An 18,553-nucleotide genomic window follows, 5' to 3' on the forward strand; every position below is an offset into this window, starting at 1 on the left:
GGCGCCACACCTGGCATGCCGATCTGGATTGCATATTCTCCATTGACCATGGCAAAAAAGCATATTTACTAGACGCGATCGACGGTTCCGCAGAGTGGAATACCCACTATGGCTTCCCCTCCCATACCTTCGTCAGGAATTGCTCCGCCGAGGTAAACTGATAATCGGGGAATATCTGGTTCATATCGCCTGAAGAGTCCCAATGCACCCTTGACGCTGCTCAAAAGGAATCCAATGGATACTGTCTTATGGAAGGCCGATGCTTCATCTGGAGAGACCGCTTTATGCACTGCCTCGAGGTCCCACGAGGACGTGAGCTCCCCTGCCTCCAGGTCCTCTAGCTTGACCTTTCCCACTTCGAATGGTCGTCCTGCCACGGGGCACACGCATGCGAATCAACGGAATATTCCTATAGTTGTAATTCAGATTGGGGAAAGGGGTAGACGAACCTCGGACTCGTTCGCCTATCGCAATGATCTGCGAGAATGTGAGACGATTGCCCCGGATACCTATCGATTCTCGAGGGTTTAGCATTTCCTTTCCAGGAATAATGAGAATACATCATGTGATACTGGACTAATGGGGGGGGGACACCACTGGGAGAGGAAGGAATAGACGCCGAAAGTCCGCTTACCGCTGGTTGTGGGCCATGTGCCTTCAGACTCGACGGCGCGAGCCACGATGGCGGCGAGGTCAGCCGCTGTCGTCAGGGTGATTACGGCATCTTCATGGCCCTCCACGACCATGGCGCGAAGTCGCTCGAAGTTGAAGCCGATCTGGAGGGGCTCGACGTGATTGGCCGTCTTGTGCGGGAAGGCCAAGTAGTCCAGGAATAGGCCGAGTTGGAATAATGTGTACTCGAGCACCTGCGATGTTTGTTAGTCGATCACCTTTTTCGGTCGACGGGTTTATGACAGAGTCGCCATAGGACGAACCAACTCACTTTCTCTGCACTGTTCACCTCTTCAAGATAGTCTCTGATCTTCTGTTTCCCATCCCACCAACCCATGTCGGTTGTTCCTTTGCTTTTAGGCAGCTCAGTCAGTGATTGGTTTGTCTCCGGGGGTATGCTGGACTTGGGGCGCTACCTTCCGCATTCGCTCGGTGCGAATCTTTTGGCACCTGCTAGGGCGGCGGCATCGATCAAGTTCTTCTGGGACTTCTGGTTGGGGTCCGAGAGAAGCTGTACGAAGGACAGGAGGGTGTGTACTCCCTGGAGACCTTGCATCAAGCTGTTCTTATCCTGGTAGTCTACCGTCTGCCACTTCGTGGCAGAGGGGAGGCCGGTTGGTGCATTGCGCTAGTGTATTACCTAGTCAGATCAATTGTATGAAACGTCATGCCTAGAAGTCCAGGGTATTCTCACCCTTCTGCTGAAAATGGTGATCTCGTGCTTCTCGGACGCAACAAGAGTGTCGATGATCTCCCGGGCGACCTCTGGGTCTAGTCAGCGATGACACAACTCATAATCCCAGGCAGATGTTTCTCACGTCCGGCACCTCCAGCAACGGCTGTTTTGACCATGCTGCAAAATGAGCGTAGTCAACGAGGTATACTGTGAAACGAGTTGATTGCAGTTGAGACGGATGTGTCAAAATGAGGTGATGTTGATTCGGTGGAAGCGCTATTACATTGCAACAGCTTGGATCTATATAACGATCAGTTCCAGAGCAGTGCCGAAGTTTTTCGGTGTGTAATTGGATGGCGACCCCTATTTTCGACCGCCGCGGAGGAATCCAAGCACCTGGTAGTGCCCCTAAGGCCACCACAACTGCCCGGTGCGGGGCAATCCCCGTCCGCTGCGGCGCCGCGGCGGAAGGAAATGCTGGCCAAAACCACATCTTCCTTGTTCCAATCCACCTAGCCATTTCCGTGAGCCGCAGTCCGAAAGCTATGAGAATTGGCTCAAGCTCATGTACCTTGCTATACACTTGGAAAGATTCGCATATGAGTCTCTGGAAGACTGTAACAGCACAGCTGTCACTTACAATGACGTCGAACCCAGCACACCCCACAGCCCCTGTTGAAGAACCAGAGCGGCCGCTACCAAAGAGACGAAAGATCCGCAAAGGCACCCAAAGCTGTTGGGAATGCAAAAGACGCAAGGTCTGGTGCACCTATGCCTCTCCCGCGGACTCGATATGCGACGGTTGCCGCAGTCGGCGTACCAAATGTGTTAGCCAGGAGTTTGATGACGATGGTGGTACACCCCAGGGGGCTGGGCAATCTGTTCGTCAGGCCACATCTGTTGATGGTTATGATTTACAGCGTTCAATCGTCCATACACAACATGATACTGCGAGACCGAAAAGAGTGAGTTGTCACTGTCGCGTTCTCTAACCAAGTGCTCGATTAACCATTGCTACCCAGAGTCTGGGACGCGATACGGCCGTCACGGAGGGGTGTCCGGCTTTGCTGTTCTCTACGTCCACTCCGGATAACCATGGCGCGCTATTTCACGCTCTTCTGGAGATGTGGCCTACGGATAACGAGCTCGAGCTCATCTTGAGCATTCCAGCTCGTCGATATGTCCTCTGCCATGGAACTGTCTGCAAGCCCTACTCCCACTTCTTCTCTGATGAAATGCGCACAGCTCCAAAAGCAATGTTGCAGCTGCCACCCAGTGGTTCAAACCCGGTCCTTATCGCAAAATCGCTTCTCTTGCTGTCCTCCTGGCTGCAAGGCATCCCCTCAGACCATCTCGCGACGACTGGATCTCGTTCAAGGGACGAGTATTACGCCTATGCATCCAGGCTTGTTAAGGCCGTTTCGAGACTTGTGACGAGTGACGATGAGCTCGTAACCTCGATCGAGGGAATCGAATGCCTCATGATCGAAAGCATGCACTTGAATAATGGAGGTCACCTGCGACGGGCTTGGTTCATCAATCGTGAAGCCATGACAATTGCCCATATGCTAGGGCTGCACCAGGGTGACAGCTCGGCGGCTACTGGCTGCCTTGATGAGGCCGCAAGCCGACCGCGCATTGATCCCGACTACATGTGGCTCCGACTGGTTCTCACGGACCGCTACCTGTCACTGATGCTGGGCCTACCCCAAGGCACACTCGAGAACGTCTTCGCCACGACCAAGGCCCTGGCGGCCTGCGCGGACTTGGAACGGTTCGAGCGCATGCCGGGAGTCGCTGCCGGCCTCATCCTCCAGCGCAACAGTGTCGAGCGGCTTGACCTGGCGTATACGAGAAGAATTGACAAGATGCCCCAGGAAGCGGCCGCCTGGATGCCGCCTCAATGGTGGGCAAGTGATAACCCGTGCTCTTCCGCTACCAACGACATCGGCGAGGACTTTCAGGGGTCGCTGCGTCTCGTCAGTCAGATCGCGTACCATCACCTCCTGATACAGTTGCACCTACCCTACATGCTGCAGCAGCCCTCTCCCACTTTGGTGAGAGAATATGGCTACAGCAAGATGATTGCTGCTGTCGCCAGTCGCGCAATCCTCGCCCACTTCGTTGCCTTCCGCGCCTCTGAGGCAAGCACTGCATATTGCCGTGGGATTGACTTCATCACCTTCACGGCCAGCATGACGCTGTGCCTGGCCCACATCGATTGTCGACGCCGGCGCGACGGAGGCGACCATGTTGGCGCCAGTCGTTCCACTGCCTTCCATGTCCTCCAGCATCAGCGATTGAGTGACCGTGGACTGATCGAGCGCACCCTCGGCATCATGGATGACATGGCTACGCGCAACAAGGACGTGGTGGCGCATAAGATCTCTAAACTTCTTGGACCAGTCCTTGAGATTGAGGGTGATTCGGCCTCGGGGAAGGAATACCATGTTGCCGCTTCTTCCTCTTGCTCTTTTCTTCCTCCTTCTTAGGCGCCACCGCCGCCACCGCCACTCCACAGTCCCAGTGGACGACCGAAAGGGCCCATGACACCGCCCCTGACGTGAAGCTGTCCGTGCAAATCCCCTACTTTGGAATCATCAAGATTGGGCACTATCCAGGGGTTGCTACGGCAGCCGAACCCGGCCATGTTGAACCCAGTCTCGTCTCCCCCTGCGCTTCCCCTCCACGGTTAGCCCATCCAGAAGCGTACCTTCCTTCCTTGTTCATAACGTCCCACCATCCTGGGTTCGAAATCACCGCTGCCCATCCCGCCACTCCTGACTGGCAAACTTGACCATCTCAACCGCCCTCCGGAACCGCCAGCCCAATTGTTTGATACGAATGGGGAGGATCGCTCTGCGCTTTCATCGAGTCTGCGTACGGGTGAGACGGGAGATGGCCATCTTTTCGTTCCTGGCTTGGAGGCAGACTTGGAGGATTGGGCTCTACAGGGTGTCGATGCGGCCTTCTTCAGTAATCTCACGCAAGGTTAGAGGTATATAACTAAGGATTGAAGAAGAGATATCTCGGAGGCTCGTGGGTCTCACAGGTTGATGCTTCTTGATAACCCCTGAAGCTGAGGGTGTCCGATGTACCACGAGTTCTAACGCGGGACGTCTACTTCGCGTTTAAGATGTGGGAAAGCCAGCTGATATATGTTATGCTCAACGAGGAGGTGCCCCTGGGTAGCCTCGGATGCGTTCCTTGAAGTATGCCAGGGGTCAGGAGGCATAGAATGCGGCTCGACGGGACAGACTCACCCATCATAATAAGCCTCTGAAACAAGATACTGGACTACATGGAAACATCCTTGGTTTACCATTCTCCCGGTGAGTTGAGGTGGGGGTGACATATGCATATATCTGCCCCTGGAATGCGTCAGCATGATGCAAGGTATACACAACTACATGGGAGACGGTGCGATCTTGCAACCCCTCCTAGACGTATTTCATTTCTGCGTCTTCTACGGTGGGATACCTTTGTACGACAATCTTCTTACATTAGTTCATGCTGATCTCACTCCGACTTGATGTGTTCCAGGAAAGCCCCTTAGACGGTTGACGGTGAACAGAGACTACGGCAGACATATCTGGCGTTCATAGAGAGTGCCTCCGGCTTTGGCGATATGGTGAGTTAAGATCTATTGTGCATTGGATGCCGGCTCCAGGGGAGCTCGAAAGCCTTTCACGCTCATAAGGGAAGGCAGTTTTGGAGGAGAGTTGATGGATATCTCACTGTCTATGATCAATGGCATAGGCAAGGTTTCTTATTAGAGCACCGCCATTGCCTGAGCTTCCGAGGCAATAAACAGAACTGATTGAGCAAGGGTCAGCTGGGAACTAGGAAAACTCCACCCTACAAGAAGTCTTCCGACCAACTCGCCCCCTTTTCATCGACAACCCCAAGGTCCTTTGGTCCTTGTAAGAAGCCACTTCCCGAGTGGCCTCGTGTCAAGTAAGCGTCAGCATCGCCAATAGTCAGGCTAATGGCAGCAACGAGTCACTGGCCACTGCCGGTCCCGATCAAACATGTATCCATAGTTGCCCAAAACCCCTTCCTCCACTGACTTCATCCAACCTCGATCTGGAGACGATGTTCACCTTGGACCAGATTATCACGCAGCAAACGGTGGTTTTACGGAAGACAGGAGAAGCAATCCAGCTGCATAAGCCTTGAATTCTCTTCACGAAGCCTGAAACATGCCGCTACCGTCATGGATCTTCAACGCCTTGACCTGTACTATGCACAAGTTTGCTTCATCACGCTGCAGAAGAGCTGAGTATCATACCACGTCTCCCGCACATAACTTTGAAGGAATATCAGAATACCATCATGACTGGTAACCCAATTTTGTCACCATCACCCTATACGGTTTCGCATTGCCAAATGTCACATTGACGATCCTTCGCGCTGACGTATCGTCCACGGCCCCCAGCCCAGGAGAATGGATGGAGGGCAGGTGGATCACAGCCGCTATAACGGGCAAACCGTCACCAATCGGCAGATGCTGCACCGCCAAGATTGGCGTCAGCTATAACGGGTTTGAGCCTTTTTCCGCCTCGGTTAGTCTTATGGTCCACACATCCCGTTTCCTCGATGAAGTAATTGATCAACGGTGCAGGACGACGGTAAATTTATCGAAAAAAAAAGTCCTATGTATGCTGACGCCCCCGCCTTCGGAGAAGGATTCCGAAAAGCCTTGGGGTCGAGGTCGCCGATGTCGAGGTCGCCGGAAGCGCAAACCGTCGGTGACGGCATAAGGACGATGGCGTCCAATAGCCGCTGCAAGGCGGGACGGTTTGGATCGGATGCCAGCGGCTGCCTCTATGACTGCATGCATTTATTGCATGCAATGGTGGTCATCAGCATCATCGACAACAACACAACACGACAGCTTCGGCAAACCCCATTTGGTCTCCTTTCTGCGTGATCGGCATTGGGTGCGGGATCAGGACTTATGGAGGTCCCCTTCGAATAAGTGATCGGCAGTCTGCATTCCTGACGGCTTTGGCGTGCAGATAGTTCATCTGGGGTTTCTGTCAGCTTGTCGATCTATCCAGAGTGCTGGGCGTCGATCGCGAGCGACCCAGAGAGGAAGGAGGACATGATGCCCGTTCGAGGCCCGTTCATGGCCATCAGCAATATCGAGTTTTGGATATGAAATACAATCACGCAAAAAGACGATCTCAGGACTCGAGCATGGGATATGGGAATCGACTCATGCCACTCGGTGGAGTTGAAGGATTGTTTCTCAACCACGCAGATTGCTTCACGACTGTTCAAGCTACTTGCATAGATTGCGATGGCACGGGGGCGTGCTACAGGGCTGCCCGTCCTCGCTTCAGTATTTCCTCTGCGCCGAGACCTCAGTACTCCGTATAGTGAAGCATCGATAGGAGGGTATTACAGTTCACTCCTTGGCGGCTGATCTTCCCAATACCCGGGGCCATGTCGTGCATTCATACAGCCATGAGACGCATTGTGCGGCTCTTTGGACAATTCACAGATTTCGAGACAGCGGTCGATATATTGGCCGCTTCGACAGATAGAGCTAGAGCCAACGTCCTTGGGGGTTGGGGTGAAGCCACAATCAGCTAACCCGTGATCTTTTGGAGGATATGTTCCCCACGCTGGAGATGTGCATATCGCGGCGGTCATCAGACTGACGTTATTATCTATGGAGACATTTTCCAATGCAGTGTTGCGGTTCAAGGCAGTGTCCAGGGAGGAGCTCGGCCTGCCCGTCGTCCCACCTAAACACAGCTTAAATACCACCTCGCCAGTGTCTGGAATGCCAGTGTCAAACCTTATCCATGCAGGACTGTAGGATTGGTTTCCCAGGCTCACCTGAGGCCAAGATGGGGGTTCGTATTGGCTTCTCCATTGCGACTTTCCTCAGCCCCGTCTCTAGCGTGTGCTTGTTGGGCGTGGTATAGTCGTTTCCAATAGACCGTGTGCGTGTCTTAGATAGCCGCGTCGCAACGAACACCTGTTCATCGCCAGGTGTCGAAGTGTCCTCATTTATCCGGATGTCCGGGTTGGTATTTCCGGTGCCAACACCAACAACGGCCCAGATCAGCAAAGGCAATGATGGGTTTCATGTGCTCAAGTCTCCCATCCTCTGTCGCTTTCAGTAGCCACCTATGTGCATATTCCGGGAGCGCAGGCTCCACGATATTTGATACTGTTACTACCACGGATACAATATAGGCGGTTTGAGGCTCAAAGGCCCACACTCCCAGATGTCCATGTCAATGCGAGGGTAGTGCATTCAGGCTAATGAAGTTGCACCCAAACGAACGATCAGTGACGTGATGGATGTGACGGCGCGTATGCAGCCATGCTATGTCTTCCATGGTGTTTGGGATTCACAACTGAATTATCCGTTTCAGCGACATCGGGCCAAGCCGCGTCGTATAGGCGCCCCCTTTTCAGCACGAAGACTCAACTTCGATCTGATTTCTCATATTGATGACAGACGCTGGATATTGCGCCTTCAGAGCTATACCGGAGGAAAGAGTTGCCAGTCCTTGCAGCGACCAGGCTATGACGCCACATCTCACCGTGTCGTCAGGCTACCCGGATGCGGCAGGAAAAAGCAAAGAAAAGCCGGTGAGCACTAGTACCTACCGACAGCTGGGGAAACTAAGTGGATGGGCAACTGACTGGGATAGAGTTTTGATAGGTGTCAAGTGAAACATGCGCCAACGTCAACGACAGATGTCCCCGAGGAGTAGGCCGCCTCGATAATGCATCCCGTGATCCTCCCGTTACGTACCATAAATCTCAGTTCATCCATCTCTATCATCAGCATGATGATCCTCCTAGGGGCCTTTTCCCACCGCCTGCAGTGGCATGCTGCAGCTAAACAGAGCAGCCCACCGGAGTGGCACAGGAGAAGGCTTCGTGCAGGCCCCGAGAATGACTGCATGGCGGCCATAGAATCCTTCGCGCCGTTGGCCGCACTGTAGTACGACCACCCAACGCGGGACGTGCCAACACGAGAAATATTTCCATCCATCAGATATGACCAGCGCCGGATTCTGGGACGTGGGTGCTGATGGGGCTTACTCGCTGCCGTCTAAATCGAGGAAGGATGCCCGGTCAGGTCACACAGCCGTCTGTCTTCGCCGAACAGTCGCCTAGCACGTGTTACCATGCGGGGTACGACAATATATTATGTGCCTGCCGGCCGGGCGCCTTTCTCTCTTGATGTATGCGTTTTTGCCTAATGGTCTATATCTGAAGCAGCTTCGGGGCCAGCAAGACTTCATCAACCACAATTGTCAATTTCCTTATTCGGACCCGAGACACGGGAACCAAAAAGGCGGGAGAGAAAAGCAAGGAGAGAGAATTATGGGGAACGCGAACTGCTCGATCGACGGCGCATATAGCCGCGCATGAAGCTATACTACCGTACCGACCCACCGCTCTGGCGCGGACGATCCTTGGCTCTTTCCTTGTCGTCCCTCCACCGCTCAAACGCCTATATAGCCAGCCGCGTTATTCCCATGCGAAAGGAATCCCACCACACCGACCGCGCGCCCGCCATCCACACCGGTCCTTCCGACAGCGAAGAAAACATATACGCGATCCCGGTCGATAAGAGCCTCAGCTTTTGCCTTCAACCTGCCTAAACGGCGGGCGGTTGAGCCTCGAAACAAGTTTCTGCATCGGCAAGAACCCGGCCTATATCACCGGAGTATAAGCCCGTGCGCAACCGCCGATAAGCGCATTCGGGTCGCATTCAGGGGTAAAAGGAGCAAAGTCGCACACATACAACCCGCTCAATCATCCTTTTCTACTCCAATTCTGACTTGACGGTTTAGTTTTCGTCGTTGTTCTCTGTTGGCTGCAAACTGCATATGTCAGGGTATTCTGTTCGTTGTGAGTATTGTGTTTCCGACTTCCATGACTTGGCATTGACTACCCCGGGTAGCTGATAAGGGACATACACTATGTTTTCCAAGTGCAATCGCAGCATCATACCCAGACCGGTCGTCTCTGGCACATTGTACATGATGGAAATGCGCCGGCCAATGCCTCCCACCATCGAGTTTAAGGTTGAGGGTAACGGCATAGCAGACGTGTCGGAGGACTGGATCACCAACGACATGAAAGTTTCAACCGTCTCGTCATGGGAATATGCCTTTCCTCAGAGACATTGACCGGCGACACCAGGGACCGGTGACACCAGGACTTCCCGCTCGGATACGGATTTCCCCATCCAGCGGTCATGTCATTGCTCTTTCTACATCAACCCCTTTGGACCAATCCATTTGACCCATTGGCCAGAGAGAGGTCAGACGTTGAGAGAGCCCGGGTTTTTCTGGAGTGTCCACAGGCACTAGGGTTCAATCTGAGGAAGGAGTCAGTCGACGAAGATAACGAAGATCATCTCAGCTGCTGTGTACGGGGTCTCACCAGCCGGTTGCTACTATACCACCAACGTGTGGATGGGTCAAGAGAGAACATGGGCAGAGGACTAATCAACTGTTCAAGCGGGAGCGATACAACAGAAGTTGTACTACATGTGCTGCCAACTCTGAACTTTGAGCATCGAACAAATGTGGCCACCCGGCAGCACACCCGTGCCTCCCTGATCTTCAAGGGGGACTGATATGCTATAGGGATTTTGCACCGTTGGAGACCACAAGAAACAAGACTACGATCCAAGGGGAGCCTCTGATAGCATTCTACCTCGAAAACGCTACGCAGCAATGCATGTGTTGTACCAACAGGGGTAGGGGCTTCACTTGCAGTCGTGTTGGAGGCTCACGCTTTATTGTCTGTCTGTATGCATTTCGGACTTCGCCCGGGATCTCGCGAACACGACCAAGAAACCTCACTTTCAATCACACTTCATTCTGTTGCTTGAATGCTGCAAGGGTGGAATACGAGGCCAACCCCTGAGTGTGATGTTGAGCCCCTTCATCACGCAGCAGCTCACGTGCATCGATGTACACTTCCTTCCTTCTTTCATTTCGATCACACACGCCAAGTCTACCGAAAAGCAAAGGAGGACCAACAGCGAGCAAGTTGCTTTTCCTTGGGTGGGCATGGATTAGCTAGACTGAAAGCCCCCAGCCTTACACCAGGGCATCGTCGGCATGATCCTCATCACAGATGTGAGGCCTCGGTGGAAGGATAGAAAGCGTCGAGGGGGATCAAGGGATAGGGGACTGGCGACGAGAGTGCAGGCAGAAGATCCGGGTATCTTGCAACAGAGTCTTCTAAGCTCTGACGAAAGATCAACCTCACCTTTGAAGTTCTACTACGAAGATCAGAGCTCAGGGGCCTCTTTGCTTTGTCGATGATCCAGCCCCATCTACACGCTCCATTGCTGATCCGGCGTGCCAGCCGAACTCTGAGCCCCTTGTTGTGGTCTAGACATCGACGAGCCCAGAGGAGTGTGGATCTGGAAAAGGGAAACGGCTATGACCGAGAGCCCAACACGAACCTCGCAGGGAACGTTACATGTCGACTCTCCAAAGACATTCTGGCCTCGTGGTGGGAATGGACAATCACTTCCAAAACAGAAGTCCACATCCGTTGTTCTCGACCGGTGGCGATGTCTCGATATTGAGGTTACACGCCTTGGGGGCCCCTTGAAGGAATACGAGGTTGTGTGGAGAAAGGTGATCGTGGGAGTACCTGTCATCGAGCGGGACTGTACCGGGTACATTGCCTCGTCTCTCGAGTACATCGCCACGTCCCGAAGCAAGACGGGAGGAGACCGACCTGCTGCGGCGAGGAGAGACATCTGGGTCCCAGGTCGGCGACCAGACCATCCGCCCTCGTGCCAAGGTCGCGAGATGATCACACTAGGGCATCCTGCCGGTGCTTGCTCGTGGTGGATGACGACGACGATCAGTGGGCGGCAGATCGAGGCGCCATCGTGGGCCACGGCGACCAAACCCCGTCTCGGGATCGACACTCGATATAGCTGAAAGCCGGATCTCGCCCTCGATCCCCGATTCGCCGAGCCGACCAGGTGAGCTTGTTGGTTCAGGTCCACTCTCCTCCTCCACTTCGCCCGGTCTCTCCCACGATTCTGACTGCTGCACGTGGAGGCATTGACCAAAAGACTCTTACAGTTTCTCATCGGGGTTCAACCTGCAGGAAAGGAAGACAAAACAAAGGAAAGTTGAGACTGCGAGTGGGATGACCCCCCTCCCCCGGTGACGTCGATCAGGAAAGGATCGTCGTCATATACAGGAAGCTTACTGACGGGCGCGGCCACTACAGACAGAAGAGAAGAGCCCGAGGCGCGAGACGGGGCGAAGATACCAAGACCTGCATGCGGACGAGGAGGGGTCCAGACTAGACAACTCCTCCCCCCAAGACATGATTTGGCGTCGGGGAAGCGGCCCTGGTCCCAAGCCTGCTGTGCGGATTCCTCGCTTGCATTGACGGGCATGGCAGCCTGGCAAGAATGCGTGCTTCTTGCATGGCAAATCATTCGTCCCACTGGCCGGGTGGCTCACCCGGATCAGCAGACCACGAGCGCAGGCAGCCGCTGCAAGCAGGCTGCCTGCCCACATGTCCAGAGGGAATACAAAGCGATATGCGGGACTGGGGTTCCCTCTGAATTGCATGGTATTGCCCTATGCCATTCGCCCGCCTTCCGAGTGGCGGCCGCACCGCGCGCACAGTCTATCTACTCTGCAATCTGTGGTGTAGGGTGTAACCCCGGTCAGCATCATCGGGGCCTAGGGCTGACTCGAAGATCAAGGATCTGGAGATTAGCACAGGTGGCCACGATGGTTGCCGATATCTGGATCAGATTGAAAAAAAAGGAAAAAAAAAAAAAAAAAACAGCCACCGGGCGGGATCGGCCGCCGTTGCCTCGCCTCTCACCCTCAGATATGTCATCTATATTCGCCATTATCACGCCATTCCGGCCGCGTGGGTGGAAACGCCTGCCAAGTTTTGCGCGCGAGGAGAGGAGGAAACCGGAAGGGTGTCTCGCTCACCTTTTCCTCCCACGCGACTCATGTCAGTGGCATGTCTATGGGGTTCCCTAGGCGGTGCCCCGAGACAATGGAGCGAGCGGGAAGACCAGTATAGGGTATAGTTTGCGACTTTCGCTGGGTCCCGCTGTCTTTCGCTTCCGGGAAGAAGCCGTGAAAGAGCGCCCACAGGGGAACACCATGGTCCGGGTCTGCAGCAGGCAGCAAGTTCCTTGCATATTGCTCTGCATCGCGCGGCAACTTTCGTGCTAATGAAAAGGGGAAAAAACCGGAGAAGGGGGGGCGGAAGGGCCGGCCTCTGGGAAAGAGAAACGTGTGGCCCCATCCGTTTCTTTCCCTCTCCCCCACCCCCTCATAGAGTATGGGAGCGGATTTTTCGATATTAAACGTCTTGGGCTTCGCAGAACAATGAAGCCAAGTGGACACTATAACTCTCCTTTCTATTATTAGGTGTCCCAGTGCACAGGTATAACGATCGACATATACGCAGGCGGCCGCCAGGGATCCTTATTTGTTCGTCTCACCGAGAACTACCAGGCCAGTCTAACGAACGGGTGGTGCTGCGTCCGAGAGAGCCATGTCGACTTCCTCGAATTCCCATTGGGCCGCGCCGCAGAGTGCTTTTTGCTTTTTGTTTCCCCCCATCATAGCGCCACTGGGTGGTAAGAATGCGGAGCACTGCAACGTGGCGGCTTATTGCTTATTGGCAATGTGCTATTATGTGCAGGGCAAAAGAGGCAGAGCGTTGGACTGCTTTGGTCTGACTTGCTTCTGCTTTTTGCGCTGCCCAACCCCTCCCCTGTCGCTCCCCTTCTGGTACTCCGGCTAATGTAGGCTAAGCAGGCATGACACATAACGTTACGCCCTGTCAGTCAGGAGCAAGCATCATCCTCCCCCGCGACGTTTTACACAGACTGTCTTTGTCTCTTACGCGCAGACGGGATGCAAGTCGCGATCAGTTGAACGCGGCAAAAGCAACGCAAGAAGAAAACGCCTTAATCAGATTGGGCAGCGTGTTGAAAAGAGCGAGGGCACGAGACAGACGTCGGGGTCTTTCTCTTTTGGGAAAGTACAGCCATTAGGCCTGGCTGAACAACCCCCGGATGAAATCGATCCAACCCCTGGCAGGATCTAGTAGATCCCCGACCACAGACCCTCCTCCAGTACTCTTGCCCGTTTAGTAAGTTAGGCTGACTATATACTGTATTGTCCTTTTGACCGGCCTCATCATGGGATTGTCCCAAGGGTAGTCCTTACCTGTCACTTGCGTCGAGTGCACGCACATCATTCGCATTCACACACAGAGACTCAAGCTCAGACAGAGACATACATCCCGCCGTCACATCGCGTGGGCGTCCACAGCGGCTGCACATCAGCCCCCCAAAAAGAAAAAGAAAAAAAAACATCGAATTGTCCAGTCACGTTGGGCCGAGCCACGGTTGACGCAAAAGCCACCTTACTCGATCATGCAATAGCGCTTACGGGTGCCCGTTTGGGGAGGGGGTGAAAGACAGCGAGCAAAGCCAAGCAACGGCTGGGATCCTGTTGGCTCGATGCAGGCTGCCGCTGCTTGATTCCAATCTCGGCCTGCTAACGGATGTTGTAGTGGTGTCTCAGAGAACCAAAGAAAACAAGCCACTGTCGTACAAGATATCACGCTGTGTGCGTCGTGTATTCCCTTCTCTCTCTGTGTGCTGCGTGTGTTGTGCGCATGTGCCTGTGTGCCTGTGTCTCTTCCACGAGCGGATGCCACCACGGACGATGATCCACTTGTTGCATGGCGCATTTTGACAGTGTCTTAGTTGTGTTACAAGACGTTCATCCGATTTTTTTTTTTTAGGGGTTCTTTACATACATACGTGGGTGACAACCGTGCCAGCCAGTTGCTACCCCATTTCTTCTGCTGCTTGGCTTGGCCTGCACGACACCCCTGTTGTCGAAGACCAGTGAGACCAGACCCCGGGAGGTGACTGAGAGACAGACATGCGACGACTCAAGGGTAATGCTTGCGAAAAGCAAACACAAGAAAACCGGCGAGAGGGTGAGTGGAGAGAGAGAGAGAGAGAGAGGAGAGAGGAAAAAAAAAAAAAAAAAAAAAAAAAACCACAACCAACTTCAGCTCTTGTTTGGGTCCGCCATCTGCAGGTCAATTAAAAAAATGCCCCGCACTGGGAAAAAGGGCTGAGCTGGATGGATGGAGGGATGGAGGGATGGGCACAACCCAAAGGGGGAAAAGAGTTCAAGCGTGGGCGAGAGCGATGGAATTACCCGACAGCCGTGTGTGTCTGTGTCTTTGCTGAGAGGGTTGCCAAACCCCGTCCATCTCCCCCAAAGAGATCTAAGGTCCTGACGTCATCAGCTGAATCGAGAAAGGGCGGCGATCTCGAAGAAGATAAGTTTCTGGCAAGACGAGCAGCTGTTGTGAGGCTGAAGGCGTTGCTCTCATGGGAGGGCACGCGCGAGGGTCGCTTTTTTGGGCAGCTGAACATGTACGCTACTCTACTAGGCACAGTCAGTCTCGAACACACACACACACACACACACTGAGACTCACTCACTCAGACTCACTCACTCAGACAGGCTCCCACTCCCGCACACGCGACAGTCGAGAAAATCAAGCATGGGCCATTTTGTGGAGTTCGGGTCAAGCCGCCGGTCCATCGCAGCACTGGCCAGGACGCATCAGGCAGGGATCTGCACACATCTCAGAGGCCCCCTGGACTGTGATAGTTATGCTGCCAGAGACAGCCGACAAGGGTCGAGGTGTGTCGAGGGTACTGTAGCAAGGCACCAGATGCACGACCACCAGGAACACTAACCGGTAGCATCACGCCAACGCGATCTGTCAAATGCGGTCGCGACTGATCCCGGGGACCCGCCAATACCGGTCCAAGATATAGATGCCATGCCGTTTTATCGTGTGACAAGGATCTGTTGAAGATAGCATTTAAAGGCAACTCTCCTTCGTGGTAGCAAAATGGTCCAGACGAGAAATTCAGAGATAAAGTCCAAAACGCTAAGACCGAATCTTCGATGTTGGTGTGTGAGAACCTTGTTGCATGCTTCTTGCCTACCCGTATTTGCACACCCATACCTTAGCTATATCTCAAGTTCTGACTACATACGCACAACTACGCGCGTTCCCGAAACCGAAGCCTTTACACGCGGGACGATCCTTTTTGTTTTAGAGCTGTGACCTTTATCTGCCGCACACCCATAAACGAGACCAAAGACAAAGAGAAAGAAAACAAGGAGAAGAAGAAAAAAAAAAAAAAAAAAAACACCGATGCCATGTCCCTCCCCAAGCCGAGCCAGGGCAAGCTGAAGAGCCGCAAGGCCATCACGAACACGCAGCGCCGGGCCCTGCGCAAGTGGTTCTTCGACCCCGCGACCAAGGCCGGGCCCAAGACGCACAACGACGCCTCGCTCTGGTGGCAGCAGGCCTACGGGTACTACCTCAACTCGAGCACCGTCAGCGAGATCCTGAGCTACAAATACGACCCGCTCGACAACGCGGCCTCGAGCGACCCGGCCTACTGCCAGACGGGCACGCGCAAGCGGCAGCGGCCCCCGAAGTGGGAGACGCTCGAGGAGGAGCTCATCAAATGGGTCTTCATGTACGAGAGCATCGCGGGCGAGGGCTCCGTCTCGGGCGCCATGCTGCGCGAGAGGGGCGCCGAGCTGTGGAACACGCTCGAGTGCCACCGCGGCATGCCCATGCCCAAGTGGAGCGAGGGCTGGCAGTGCCGCTTCAAGTCGCGGTACGCCCACCGCAAGCAGAAGATGCTCGAGGAGATGGCTCGGAACTGCGGCATGAGCCCCGGCGACAGCAGCTGCAGCGGCAGCACGAGCAGCAGCGAGGATCACAGCGACGTCAGCAGCAGTAACGGCATCAGCAGCGGCGGCAGCAGTGGTATCAGCAGCAGCAACAGCAGCATCCACGGAGGCTACATCGACTTGATGAGCAACACACCCTATGGGACCGGCGTATATCATTGGTAGATTTTGTTTGGGGCCGAGCCGAAGCAGTATCTCGAAATAGATACGCGAGGTCCGCAAGGGAAAAGGGCGCATAAATGGTTGGGCAACGTGGCGTTGGTCTGTCTTTTTCAGTGGTGCGTTTACAGCCGGATATCGACCGGATGGCCGGACATCCAAGCAGCCAGTGCCGGGATACTGGCGCTTTTTTGGCTTTTGAATACCTAGTTAGTAGTTACTTTAACATACAGCAGTGAGCGCAACGACAATCGAGTCCTCATAATCAACCCCCCTTCTCTCTCGTCTTGCTCTTATTTCTTCCACTCAGCCGGTAATATCGACACTAGCGAGTTTCTTACCAACCGGTATATGGACTGGATCCTCTTGCGCGCAGATCGCTTCGAGATGCGCGTGTGTGTGTGTGTGTGCGTGTGCGTGTGCGTGCGTGGGAGGGGCGGAGAATAGACCGCGCTGTGATCACTGATCACCCACCGATCAATCATTGCCACCCACGCCGGTCATGCCAATAATTGGGAACTGGGCGAACGTAGTGGACCATGCCTGATTCGATGTCAATTCTTTCCCTTTGAGAGAGGATACACAACAGCCAGTTTTGCGTCTTGTGGCTGCGATTGTGGGCTGATTTTCCTCCCACCTTCCAGGCCACTGGGCTGGTTGTGCTTCTGTAATATTTGGTTTACGAGGACATTTCCGACAGGCTGCTGCTGATGGACAAAAAAGGGACAGGGTATTATATTGGCCTCGGATGATTGGCCGGCGGAATGGACAAGAAACAGGGGCCTGCGCCCACCGCTAGAGCAGACCGGGCCACTGGCTGGTCGAGACACCCTCGAACCCTGCAGCTTGGGCCGCTTGGGTCATGGGCCGCTGGCCGAAGCTAGACTTGTTCAGAAGAACATCAGCCTTCCGCCGCCTTGGCTGCATGCAATGGATGGGCGCCGAAGGGACATTGGAGGTTGCTTGCTGGACGCCAACACGATGCGTGCATATACATGTTCGATTGCCAGCTGATGGGGACGCAAAGTCAGCTGCAGCTATGACGACAATGACGATGATGACTGAGTTTGCAAGCGAAGGCGAAGACGAAAGACCAAAGACCAAAACCCCTCATCCGGCCGTCGCGTTCTGAAGCTGATAGAATCTTGTTTTGTCCGAAAGTCAAACGTCAGTTGTCAGTTGTCGGTTGTCTGCCTGTAACGTTTGCTCCACGTTACAGTCCTGCTGTCGTCGTTCGTTTTTTTCTTCTCTTTCTTTTCTGCCTCATCTTGTTGCATGCCTGCATGGGATCGGGCATCGGCATGGGTCAGCCGACTAAGTCACCACGCACGCGTGTTTCTTGTCCCTGCCCTTCTGCCTTGCATTGTCGTCGAGTCATCGCATCGCCTCGCATCGCATCGCATCATTCCATTTCCTCGCAGAGACCCAAACCCATTGAACCTCGGCGATTGATGCTGTGTGTTGGTTGTTGCGCTTTGTGGTGGTGCAGCTCGGATGCGACGGTGATTTGGCAGCAACGCTGGAGAGGCAGGGGCGCGACTGTCTCTTTCTGTAACCTGCACACGCGCGCGCGGACAAATCGAGAGCCCCGGTCCATAGAATGGGAATAGTTGCCCAAGGGTGCGGCACAGCTATTCCTCAAGGTATGTATGTAGATTGACGAAGAACGGCAGACAGACGGGAGAAAGTCATGGTGCAATTGAACGTTTAATTTCGTCCCTTCCCGTTCACCTTGATAATTATTGAAATGACGTTGAAGTAAGGCTGAAACCAGATGTTTTAGCGTTTTTTTTTTTTTTTTTGTTTTTTTTTTCCATCTTTAGCAACACTACACAGACTTGCTGGCGTGCACACACACACACACACACACAGACTGCGCTGCCGAAACATTTTTTCTGTGTTGTTGACTTATTATTGATCCAGGCACTTAACAGTCAAGAGTCGAGACAACACCCCCCCCCCCCCGGACTTTGGCTGAAGTCCGCGCTAGCTGCAGGGCCTTGGGCCATAAATAACTACCGAAGAGGCGGTCATGGATCAACCCAGTCGCGTCATGCAGGAATCCGTTGCGCCACGTCTTAAAAAGGCCCAACGGCCAGAGCAATTGGAACGTCAGTCAAAATATGGAGAACGGGGATGCGCCTACCTTGCCAACTTGCCTAGTCCTCTCGCTTGCTCGCAATCTGTTAACTTTCCGTGTGCGACGACGCTGCAAGTGCGATGGACGCAATGG

General features: G+C 54.0%; 5 protein-coding genes across 5 annotated transcripts; 4 read left to right on the top strand and 1 right to left on the bottom strand.

Annotated features, from left to right (window-relative positions):
• Positions 1 to 68: 68 nt before the first annotated feature.
• PG986_000494 (uncharacterized protein) lies at positions 69 to 1,524 on the bottom strand (the record flags this gene model as incomplete). The annotated part of the gene is made up of 7 exons (XM_066836716.1): positions 69 to 370; positions 450 to 509; positions 635 to 866; positions 944 to 1,025; positions 1,089 to 1,300; positions 1,367 to 1,437; positions 1,491 to 1,524. 7 exons carry the CDS (start codon positions 1,522 to 1,524, stop codon positions 69 to 71), a joined length of 993 nt encoding a protein of 330 aa, XP_066705609.1.
• A 465-nt stretch (positions 1,525 to 1,989) lies between these two features.
• Positions 1,990 to 4,145, top strand: PG986_000495 (uncharacterized protein; the record flags this gene model as incomplete). Its single annotated transcript, XM_066836717.1, has 3 exons — positions 1,990 to 2,313; positions 2,371 to 3,769; positions 3,841 to 4,145. The coding sequence occupies 3 exons, from the start codon at positions 1,990 to 1,992 to the stop codon at positions 4,143 to 4,145; spliced, it is 2,028 nt and encodes a 675-aa protein (XP_066705610.1).
• Positions 4,146 to 10,788: 6,643 nt separating this feature from the next.
• Positions 10,789 to 11,301, top strand: PG986_000496 (uncharacterized protein; the record flags this gene model as incomplete). The annotated part of the gene is made up of 1 exon (XM_066836718.1): positions 10,789 to 11,301. One exon carries the CDS (start codon positions 10,789 to 10,791, stop codon positions 11,299 to 11,301), a length of 513 nt encoding a protein of 170 aa, XP_066705611.1.
• A 3,225-nt stretch (positions 11,302 to 14,526) lies between these two features.
• On the top strand, positions 14,527 to 15,051 carry PG986_000497 (uncharacterized protein; the record flags this gene model as incomplete). Its single annotated transcript, XM_066836719.1, has 2 exons — positions 14,527 to 14,835; positions 14,887 to 15,051. 2 exons carry the CDS (start codon positions 14,527 to 14,529, stop codon positions 15,049 to 15,051), a joined length of 474 nt encoding a protein of 157 aa, XP_066705612.1.
• A 564-nt stretch (positions 15,052 to 15,615) lies between these two features.
• On the top strand, positions 15,616 to 16,326 carry PG986_000498 (mariner-Tc1 transposon family protein; the record flags this gene model as incomplete). Its single annotated transcript, XM_066836720.1, has 1 exon — positions 15,616 to 16,326. The coding sequence occupies one exon, from the start codon at positions 15,616 to 15,618 to the stop codon at positions 16,324 to 16,326; it is 711 nt and encodes a 236-aa protein (XP_066705613.1).
• Between the last annotated feature and the right edge of the window lie 2,227 nt (positions 16,327 to 18,553).

The sequence above is a fragment of the Apiospora aurea genome (assembly GCF_038362705.1).
Source record: "Apiospora aurea strain CBS 24483 chromosome Unknown utg000001l_segment0_segment0, whole genome shotgun sequence".
In the NCBI taxonomy this organism is placed as follows: Eukaryota; Fungi; Ascomycota; class Sordariomycetes; order Amphisphaeriales; family Apiosporaceae; genus Apiospora; species Apiospora aurea.